Source organism: Sinocyclocheilus anshuiensis, unplaced genomic scaffold (assembly GCF_001515605.1).
Source record: "Sinocyclocheilus anshuiensis isolate Anshui unplaced genomic scaffold, SAMN03320099.WGS_v1.1 scaffold1089, whole genome shotgun sequence".
In the NCBI taxonomy this organism is placed as follows: Eukaryota; Metazoa; Chordata; class Actinopteri; order Cypriniformes; family Cyprinidae; genus Sinocyclocheilus; species Sinocyclocheilus anshuiensis.
In genome coordinates, this window is record NW_015555709.1 from 1,887,269 (window position 1) to 1,896,891 (window position 9,623).

Here is a 9,623-nt window from a genome sequence, read left to right on the forward strand (position 1 = left end):
ATCAGCATATTAGAATGATTTCTGAAGGATTGTGTGACACTGAAGACTGGAGTAATGGCTGCTGGAAATTCAACAAAATGACATTTTCAATTATATTAAAATAGAAAAATGTTGTGTTAATATTTCACAATATTACTGTTTTTGCTGTAGCCTTGGTGAGCATAATGAAAATCTTATTGACCCCACATTTCTAAATGGTGCACCAATGTATCACCAGCATCACAGGAAAAGGAATTATACTCTTACTGATTTGTGAGTTTTCACAGTTTGAGTCACAATTCTTATTCACATGCAATTGATTCTTATGAGCCAGTTCTTGTAATGAATCTCTCTCTCTCTCTCACACACACACACACACACAAACACAGAGAGAGAGAGTTTTGAATCAGTTTGTTTAAGTTAGTCTTACTAATAACTCTGAATCCAAATTTGTGTTTTTAAGGGATATTTCACCCAAAAATGGAAGTTCTGTCATTATTTACTCACATCTATATGACTTTCTTCTGTGAATCACAAAATGTGATATTGTCTATATACAATGAAAGTTATTGGTGTTGTTTTAGACCCCATTTAGTTCATTTAGTTAAAAACATTTCAAGCTTTCAAAATATCATATTTTTTTGTGCAGAAGGAAAAAAGTCATGTTTGAAACAGCATTGGGGTCAGTAAATGATAACAGAAGTTTTCATTTTTGTTAAAGTGTGTAATTACTCACATTACTCACAAAAATGCTCTCAGTGACATACAAAAGCACAAAATTGAACTTGCCTTTATTCTGCAAGAATAGAGAGACCAGAGGGCCTTTCCACAACTAGGTCCAACAAGATGTGACAATTAATGAGACAGAAGCTGTCTGTCAGTGGTTGGGCAGGTCAGAGGCCATCCCTACAGGCACCTCTGCATCCTAGCCTCCATCAGCTCTTAGCTCTGTCTCCTTTTATATATTCCTATCCACCCACCCCCTCCTGCTTCACTCCATGACGCCACTCACAGAGCGTGATTGAGCTGCAGGAAGTCGGTCCTCCCCTGTCTGTCTCTCTGTCTCTCTCTCACTCTCGCATTAGCAGCTCTCTAGTTTTATTAGTTCAATCATGCAAGGCTCAGCATGCAATGGAAGAATTTTAATCAACAGGAAACAGGAGTCTAGAATACTTTCACTTCATAGAGATTAATTTAACGATGACACAAATTGAACGGGCTTTTGCATTATTCGAGAACATCAGATGTAGTTGCTTATACAGGAGTAGTTCATCCAAAAAATTAAAATTGTCATTATTTATTCACACATCCTGAATGTTTCCATAAAATGTTAAACAGCAAAAACTGTTTTTAACATTGATAATAAGAACCATTATATATAACTGTGCACCAATAATAATTATGCAGCAAATCAGCATTATGATTTGTGAATGATCATGTGACACTGAAGTAATAATGCTGAAAATTCATCTTTGCATTACTGGATTAAATTACATTTTAAAATATATTCAAATAGAAAATAGTTTCTTTTTTTTCATTTTTTTTTCAAATTGTAATATTTCACAATACTGCTGTTATATTTACTGTATTTTGATCAATTAAATGCAGCTTTGGTGAGCATAAGAGACTTCATTAAAAACATTTAATAAATTATAGGCTAATAATTCCCAACTTTTATATATGAAGTAGGGCTAAAAATGCTTTTTGTCATTTATCATTGGAGAAGCAAGAATATTCTGCCTAATACCTTTTATGAAGTATGGAATTTACACAGATTTACAATGACATGAGGGTAATTTTGTATTTTTGGATGAACTCATCCTTTTCAAACCAAATAAGCCAATTCCGATTTGCTCATTTGAAGTCTGTTTCAAGCTTTGACTGCTTACAGGCCTCGTTTGGCTCCTCTGCTAGCTGACAAAAGTTCAGAAGCAGACAGTTTGAGATCGCTAATTAGCATTAGGAAAAGCGGCGCTGTTTTAGACGGATGGGATTGTGGCGTGAGTTAGTGGAACTGACAAGCTGTTGTCACCAACACACAGCTTGTAATATCATATATGAAGACACGGCTCAGACAGCACAGTTGAAGCAAACTGACACGAATCTAATCTTTCTCACAAAGTGTGTTTTTTTTTTATCAACATTCTGGCCACAGTGGTGCTTTTGAACAAGGTCTGCTCAAGGCTGTGGTGTGGAATAATTGATCTGCTAGCTCTATATTTCAACAGGATATTTTCCTGCTACTGTTCATTAGCCCTATGGGTGGGTGAGGTCTGGCTATGTTGTCTGCACTCTCTCGCTCTCTTTCTGTCTCTTTCTTTAATGAAGCTGAAGCGTGGGATGAGGTCTGGTCTCTCGGCCGCACGCGCTGCAGTGGGGGTCTCTAAGAGTGATGTATTCGCACTCCCTCTCGTTAGCAGCTGTCGGCTTAATTAGCGCAGATGCTAACGAGACGTTAACAGCATATGGTGGGAGGGTAGGTGGAGTAAAACAGGATGAAGTGATGGACAAAACCAGAGGAAACTGTTTCTTGTGGGTATGTGTAAGGCGGAGGGAGACGGTGGGTTTCCTCGTTTCACCATGCCCATCATAATCACTTCGGTCGGGGGTCGGTTGAGGAGGGGTACATGCCCGACACGTCTCGCATGTGACAGCTCGCTGCAATTTTTTTGGCTTACAAGTTTCCTGCATTGAACCTGATCAATCTTCTGAAATTATCTCAGATTTTGACTTGAACGTTTGAAGCTACAGTGAGTAAACTTGGTAATCACTAGTTTCTGAGGCAGAAACTAGCGATTAGAAAGGTTGTTCACATAGTAACACATTGTAGCTTTGGATCCTTTGTAGCTTCTGCCTCAGAAACTAACGATTATCAAGTTAATTCACTGGTGCTTCAGATTTTGTGTGTAAATGTGTAATTCACACAATATTTGCTATGTCTGAGTCTACAATGATGAATAAACTTGCTAATCACTAGTTTCTGAGGCAGATTAGAAAGCTTTTTCACATAGTACCACACAAAATCTAAAGCTACATTGAATAAGACTGCTAATAGTTTCTGTCTCAGAAACTCATTGCAATTCATTGTAGCTTCAGATTGTAGCTTTGGATCCTTTGTAGCTTCTGCCTCAGAAACTAACGATTAGCAAGTTTATTCACTGTAGCTTCAGATTTTGTTAATGTGTAATTCACACAATATTTGCCATGTCTGAATCTACAATGAATAAGATTGCTAATTGCTAATTTCTGTCTCAAACTAATTACAATTCATTATAGCTTCAGACTGTAGCTTTAGATCCTCTGTAGCTTCTGCCTCAGAAACTAGCGATTAGCGAGTCTATTCATTGTTGCTTCAGATTTTGTGTTAATTCATACAATATTTGCTATGTCTGAATCTACAATGATGAATAAGTTTGCTAATCACTAGTTTGAGGCAAAAACTAACGATTAGTAAGCTTATTTTCATACCGCACAAAATCTGAAGCTACAAATACTGTAAGACCATTCATTGTTAGTTTCTGTCTCAGTACAGTTCCTCCGATTATTTGTAGTTTCCTCCCCAGAAACTAGCGATTAGCATGTTTATTCATTATAGCTTCAGAGTTTGTTAATATGTAATTCACATAATATTTGCTGTCTGAAGCTACAATGAATAAGATTGCTAATTGTTCATTTCTGTCTCAAACTCATTACAATTCATTATAGCTTCAGATTGCAGCTTCAGATCCTTTGTAGCTTCTGCCTCAGAAACTAGCGATTAGCAAGTCTATTCATTGTAGCTTCAGATTTTGTGTGTTTGTGTAATTCACTCAATATTTGCTGTCTGAATCTACAATGACTAATACGTTTGCTAATCAGTAGTTTGAGGCAAAAACTAGCAATTATAGTTTATTGTCATACCTCACAAAATCTGAGGCTACAAATAAGACTACTAATTGTTAGCTTTTGTCTCAGTATTCTTCAAATTATTTTTTCCCCTAGAAACTAGCGATTAACATGTTTATTCATCATAGCTTCATATTTTGTTATAATTCACACGTGTGCTCTCTGAAGCTACAGTGAATAAACTTGCTAGTCACTAGTTTCTGAGGCAGAAACTAGCGATTAGCAAGCTTATTCACATATCATACAAAATCTGAAGCTTCTATGAATAAGACTGTTAATTGCTAGTTTCTGTCTCAGTAAGTCATTGTAGCTCAGAAACTATAGCTAAGCAAACTTATTCATTGATTTTAAAATAAGTTATCATTTTAAAAGTTGTATTTTATTTAAGCATTATTTAGTTTTTAGTTTTAGCTAGTAACTTTAAATGTCAGTCAGACCAAGTCTTGCTCTCTGAGTGGATGCTAATTGTCCAAAATAAGTTATGAACCATAAGCCAGACTATATAAGGCTAGTTAACTGCTAATGGACACCTAATCAGCCAGAAACATAAATATAAAGAACTAAGAAACTGAAAAATATAAAGTTGTTTGTTAGTCAGTGAAATATGTTAATGCTAATGCAGAAAACAGCCTATCAGTCCACACCCCCAGCAATCTCTCTCTCTCTCCACACCTATCCGTTCGTTTCACAAAGGGGTTTAAGTGCTTCCTCCCAATTGTTAAACTCCATCTATCGCTCTCTCTCTCCCCTGCATTTAAACTGTTTGTCTTTTTCGAGAGGGGCTTTTTGAGGGTGTGAGAGGCTAATGGTTGTATTGATTGGCAAGTCCTTGTGATTATTTGAAAGCGGTGCATCATTATAGCTGCTTGTTTTTCACATCTGAAGTGACAGTTTATCAGTAATCAAGTTTTGCTCAATATACATACCTGAAATGCATTTTATGTCCATGTATTACTATGAAAGGAAAGAAGGGCTATTGATTGCGTCATCTTTTTGCTTTGTCTTCCACTTTTTATGAGGTGAAAAAGTCACAGTGCATGTATTCATGACATCGTGGAGTCCTAACACACTGTTGTTGTTTCTGACACTCTTTCTCTCTCTACAGGAGTGTGCAGGTGAGCCTCTCTTCATGCTGTACTGTGCTATGAAACAGCAGATGGAAAAAGGCCCTATAGACGCCATCACTGGAGAGGCCCGATACTCCCTCAGTGAGGACAAACTCATCCGACAACAGATTGACTACAAGACGCTGGTCAGTGCAAGTGCACAACAATGAACTCATCTGATGTTTCTTTATGTCTCTCCATATTTTAATTTGCATAAAATCTGGATTAAATCCAAATTTACCTGATGGTCTCAGGTATAATTCATGTGCACAATTCATGCACATTATTATAGAAGAAAAAAAATCAGCTTGAAGTCATGTTAAAGTGTCATGCTGTTAGCTTAGCAACATGCTAACACTAAACCCTGTTGAAATTAATTGAGTCAATTCCCTGTGCACTTCATGTAAAGAGTGTTATGCATACTCCCTGCTGATGGATTTCTCAAATGTAGAATATTTCAAATCAGTCACTTGTGAGCTTTTTAAGAAGGCAACTGCCCTTACAAAACCAAAAATATGTGGGAACATACTGGAAAATATAATGTGATATATTACAGTTCTATATATGGGAAACTAGTGCTATATACTGCATTGGTATGAAGTGAAGTGAAGTGAAGTGAAGTGACGTGACATGTGGCCAAGTATGGTGACCCATACTCGGAATTAGTGCTCTGCATTTATCCCATCCAAAGTGCACACACACAGCAGTGAACACACACACACCGTGAACACACACCCGGAGCAGTGGGCAGCCATTTATGCTGCGGCGCCCGGGGAGCAGTTGGGGGTTCGGTGCCTTGCTCAAAGGCACCTCAGTCGTGGTATTGAAGGTGGAAGAGAGCACTGTACATTCACTCCCCCCACCTACAATCCCTGCCGGTACGAGACTCGAACCCGCAACCTTTGGGTTATGGGTCCGACTCTCTAACCATTAGGCCACGACTTCCCCTATATGGTATATTGATACATATAAAAAATCTATAGCAAATAAGACAAACTGCACCACATTTTTACATGTAATAGATATATTGAAACACTAAATTTCTCTTTCACGTGGGTTTACATCAATCTGAACACACAGTATTCATAAACATATCTAACTTTATTATTTGCATAGTTACACATTTCATATATGAAAATATGTGTGATGTATATAAGAAAAAAAGTATTACATTAACATTTTAGGACATTTGGACAGTTGGATTACTTTATAACATTTATAACTTAATGGATTGATTGCTATAATAACATATATGTTGCCATGTAAATGTCGAAATATATATAGTACATATGTTCAAGTATTTATACACGCAGTACTACATTTTATCACATGTACATCTATACATTATGAAATGTATTACTGAAAATAAAAAAAATACTGTCACATTTTTCAATTTTTGAAAAGTGACGATTTCTTATGTATTATTCAATATATTGTAATGTATTAACAATATTATTCGATATATTTTCAATATACATTAAATAATTTAATATATTAATCATTACTCTATAAAGAAATATTTTCTTTGAGAGGGGTAGGCAGCTCACTGGTGTTTTCAACTTGATTTTACAGTGCAAGAGTGCTTTAACTGTTCAAACTAGATGCTAATAATAAATTGCTCAGACTGATTTATCTCATCTCCTTTTAGACACTTCATTGTGTGAACCCGGAGAACGAGAACGGCCCAGAGGTGACTGTGAAATGCCTGAACTGTGACACTATCACCCAGGTGAAGGAGAAGCTTCTGGATGCTGTGTATAAAGGAAGCCCATACTCCCAGAGACCCAAAGCAGGAGACATGGACCTGGGTAAGAACTCTTGAGAAAGATAAGGAAGGAATATGACAGAAAGGGATTTTCACACTTGAAATTGTTAACGCAGGGTCATACATATAGATAATCCTGGGTTAACTTGTTTCATGTTGCACGCTATTTATACTTTGCTCTGGATTTGTAATTAATGCTGGGCAGTTGGGTTCATACTCTACATTTGGAAACCCTGGGTTAATGTTCCTATTTGCATATTTATGAGGTCAATAAGATTGATTGGCAAATGACCCGTTTTAATAACTGCCTGTCCATCTCTGAAAATGTTTAATGTTAAAGTGGAGGTTTCTGTGGCAAAGCACATGAATATAGAATGAGGTGGCTTATGATTGGTTTTCTGTTGATAAATAATTCGCTGTAACATTCTGGCAACACACTGTATAGCGTATACCTTTGCTTCTGCAGTTTGGGAGGGTTTCATAACCTAGGGTTAAAAGCGGTGCTTAACCTTTTCTCAAAATGACTTCTCAAAATAAATAAGTGAAATGTTGCATAACCCAGGGTAAAGAGTGACCTTACCCGGGGTTAAAAAGATGATAACCCAGGGTTAAATACAGTGTGAAAATCCCTGAAGAGATTTGTGGTTTAGATTAATACGTGGAAGAGCAGTTATGCTTCAAGATGGGTACATCAATGAAATATTACATATATGTCATTCTTCAGGAAGTTTCATAGTTGACTGTCATTAAAATTAGTGATCAATTATTCATTTTAATTATTAATTTTAATACCACAAAATGCATGTGGAAGAGTCCAAATATTATATCCACACAACCTACTTTATACTATTTTTTTTCTTAGTATTTCATTCTAATATTGAATATTATTTATGTATAATATTTTATTATTTTATTATAGGAGCCTGATAAAAATGCTAATTTTAGAAGAAACTTTCAGACGGCACTTAGAGGCTTTTGCATCTGAACTCTTCATATACAGTATATATATATATATATATATATATATACACACACACACACACACAAACTAAATGTGCTGAAATTAATTGACAATTGGTATGCTTAATTAAATGATTAAACTAAATTATTAACATCCCGATTGCATGTTCTTGTAATCAAATGCTTCTGTTCAAAGCAGGTATTGTCAGCTGATACAAATGTTCAGCTTATCAGCAGCTTGATATAAATGGATGCTGAAGTCACCATTGTGGGCACCAGGGAAATAGACACTGAACCATATCATCCACAGCAAGATTCCATTAGCTCGAGCAGTTCCCAACATGATTGTCATCTGGCTCAGACTGAGTGATGCTACAGTATCAGCTGCAGATCTCATCTGGCTTTGCTTTGCTCCTTGGCAGTTGTCTTTCAGAGCCTGTTTCGAAATAAGAAACTGCGACTTCCTCCTGCAACAAACAAGCAGGGAGGTTGTTTATTGGAACGGTTTGCTTGTAAGAGGCTTAGAATAGTCATTCCCATGACCTTGATCAGATCCGTAATTTAGATCTGACCCGGACTATGACTTCCTAGTTATGTCGCTCACCTCTGGTAACAGCAAGTGCATGTTTTCATATCTGTTCAGCTTGGAAAAGCGACTTCACTCTGCACAGGGAGATTCCGGACAAGGTCTGCACAAGGTTATATGCTCTAAATGAAGCCTTTCTAAAGAGGAAAGCTTCCCTCAAGTGGTCAGTCGTCCTTGCTGTGGGAGCAATGTGCGTGTTGTACACACATAGCTAGAGTTTGAGCACAGACTTGCCCCCAAAAGTGAGTTAAATTTGGCAAAACTTAGTTTGAGAGCCATTTGGGGGCATCCTCAATTGAAAAATCGATTAATGAATAAGTAAAAATCAGTTAAAAAAAACCAAACATGAAACATCATTCCGTTCTTATTGACACACCAAACTCATCTTGTTTTCTGTTTCAGAGTGGCGGCAGGGGCGACTGGCAAGGATCATTCTGCAGGATGAGGATGTCACTACTAAGATTGATAATGACTGGAAACGCCTGAACACACTAGCACACTATCAGGTACAGTTACTCTCCACACCTGAGCTGTTACCATGAAAATAAACAGCCAAAATAAGGAAAATAAAGGTGTTATGGACAGAGATGGTATGAACTGTAAGGTCATGGGAATTTAAAGGGTTAGTTAACCCAAAAATGAAAATTAGCCCATAAATTACCCTCAAGTCATCCTAGGTGTAGATGACTTTCTTCTTTCAGACGAATCCAGTCAGAGTTATATAAAAAAAATGTCTTTGATCTTTCAAGCTGTTTAATGCCACTCAGCGGGTGTTGCATGCATCAGTCCAAAATAAGTTAAATAAAAAGCGCCTATCCATTAAAAAAAATTGTGTCTCACACAGCTCCGGGGGGTGAACAAAGGCCTCCTGTAGTGAATCAATGCGGTTTTGTAAGAAAAATATCCATATTCAAAACGTAATAATCACTTTAATGTAGCTTGCTCCAACAGTTGTACACAGAAGCAGCTCTGGGCGGATGACGTATGAGTTCAGCGTTGCGCATGCGCCGCTCAGAAGTGATGAATGCGGAAGTGCAGCGGAGAGATCAAAACTAAAAAATGGTCACTTATTAGAAGTACAAAACGAGGATTTGTAAAGAAGAATGTCAGAGGATTTCGATACAAGCCAAGAGGAGACTGGTTTTCCTTTGCTAAAGTAAGGAAACTTTGCTTCCTTTGCTCCTGTTAACAAACGTTGGTTTTCACGAGACTCACCGGCGCATGCGCAACGCTGACCTCATACGTCATCTGCCCGGAGCTGCTTCCGTGTACAACTGTTGGCGCAAGCTACATTAAAGTGATTATTACGTTTTGAATATGGATATTTTTCTTACAAAAACGC

The 9,623-nt window shown here is 37.2% G+C and overlaps 1 protein-coding gene across 1 annotated transcript in view; it reads left to right on the forward strand.

Annotated features, from left to right (window-relative positions):
* Positions 1 to 9,623, forward strand: part of LOC107671876 (plexin-A1-like) — a 255,769-nt gene that overhangs the window by 231,964 nt on the left and 14,182 nt on the right. Inside the window, exons 24-26 of the mRNA XM_016464878.1 lie at positions 4,970 to 5,116; positions 6,619 to 6,778; positions 8,684 to 8,787. Of these exons, the coding sequence (XP_016320364.1) occupies positions 4,970 to 5,116; positions 6,619 to 6,778; positions 8,684 to 8,787 (411 nt within the window). The remainder of the gene's footprint in view (positions 1 to 4,969; positions 5,117 to 6,618; positions 6,779 to 8,683; positions 8,788 to 9,623) is intronic.